The 1,129-nt window shown below is 60.6% G+C and overlaps 1 protein-coding gene across 1 annotated transcript in view; it reads left to right on the top strand.

Annotated features, from left to right (window-relative positions):
* The window catches only part of LOC104286611 (apoptosis-inducing factor 3-like), a 10,715-nt gene extending 9,670 nt beyond the window's left edge, over window positions 1–1,045 (top strand). Inside the window, exons 18-19 of the mRNA XM_009885222.1 lie at window positions 679–723; window positions 995–1,045. Coding sequence (XP_009883524.1) covers window positions 679–723; window positions 995–1,045 — 96 coding nt within the window. The remainder of the gene's footprint in view (window positions 1–678; window positions 724–994) is intronic.
* Window positions 1,046–1,129: the final 84 nt, after the last annotated feature.

The raw sequence follows: 1,129 nt of genomic DNA on the forward strand, positions 1-1,129 counted from the left end.
GTGACTCGGCCCTGAGTCACCCGCTCCCAGCAGCCCAGCCCCACCGCACCCAACCAGCACCAGGGCAGCGTGGGTGCGGAGCCAGTCCTCCCCTCTGGCTCCATCCCACCGCCCGGTGTGTTGCAGGACTAATCCTGCTCCTGAGCTCAGCAGCAGGTCATTCCTGCAAGCTGCACCCAGCCTCGGGTCACCTCTTCTGCCCGGGACAAACCAAGGGGACCCAAACAACCAACCCTCTACCCACAGACCCTGATGTGGCATCAACCAGGGACTGAGCTCTGGCCCTATGGCCTCCCACCCCCCAACCTCATCCTCCCCCCAGGCAGATCCGGGCACCCCACGGGCAACAAACTTCCTAAAACTGAACTGTTGAGCAAAACAGAAAGTTTAATGCCTCTTTTCAGCCTTCTTTAGTTGCTCAGCTAAATGCCACTCCACTGACAGGGGGGATGCTGCTCGACAGCCCCGCCAGCAGGCAATCCCCCAGCCAAGGCTTCATCTGGAGGCAGTGAGGAGACTTCTTCATCCCGGCCAGGCTCATCCTCAGCCCTCAAATCCACAGGATGCTGCAGAGTGGCTCATCCCGGTCACTGGGGGCACAGGTCCAGCTGACATCCAAGGTGCCGGTGACGAGAAGAGAGTGGCTACATTCAACAGTTCTTCAACTGGCAGCTTTAGCTACTAGAAAAGGACATAAAGCTTGCCACTGAAGAACTGGTGCTGGTTAGCCAGGAACGGGGCGGCGGGGCAGCACCTGGGAAGGGAACACACACATCAGAGCCAGATCTAACCGCGCCAAGCTGAGACGTCACCCACAGCATCCACCCCAGGCAGCAGAGCTGCTCCTCTCCCCCACCACAGCTCCAAGCCCTGATCCACCACCTCATCCTCCCACCCCCATCCAAGGCTCAGATCCCGCAGGATCACCCCCTGTCGCAGGGAATCCAAAGGCAGCTCCGACCTCGACTCTTCCCATCTCTCCTCTCTCCCAAAGCAGCTGGTGCATCAGCTCCGGCACCTGCAGCCGGCCCTAAACCGCGAGTGACGGGCAGGGAAATCAAGGCCGTTTCTACCGGAAAATAAGAGATAAAGCAGCCTGCTCCGGCAGGGACCGGCGGGGGCGGGGGGG

Source organism: Charadrius vociferus, unplaced genomic scaffold (genome assembly GCF_000708025.1).
Source record: "Charadrius vociferus isolate BGI_N301 unplaced genomic scaffold, ASM70802v2 scaffold54, whole genome shotgun sequence".
Classification (NCBI taxonomy): domain Eukaryota; kingdom Metazoa; phylum Chordata; class Aves; order Charadriiformes; family Charadriidae; genus Charadrius; species Charadrius vociferus.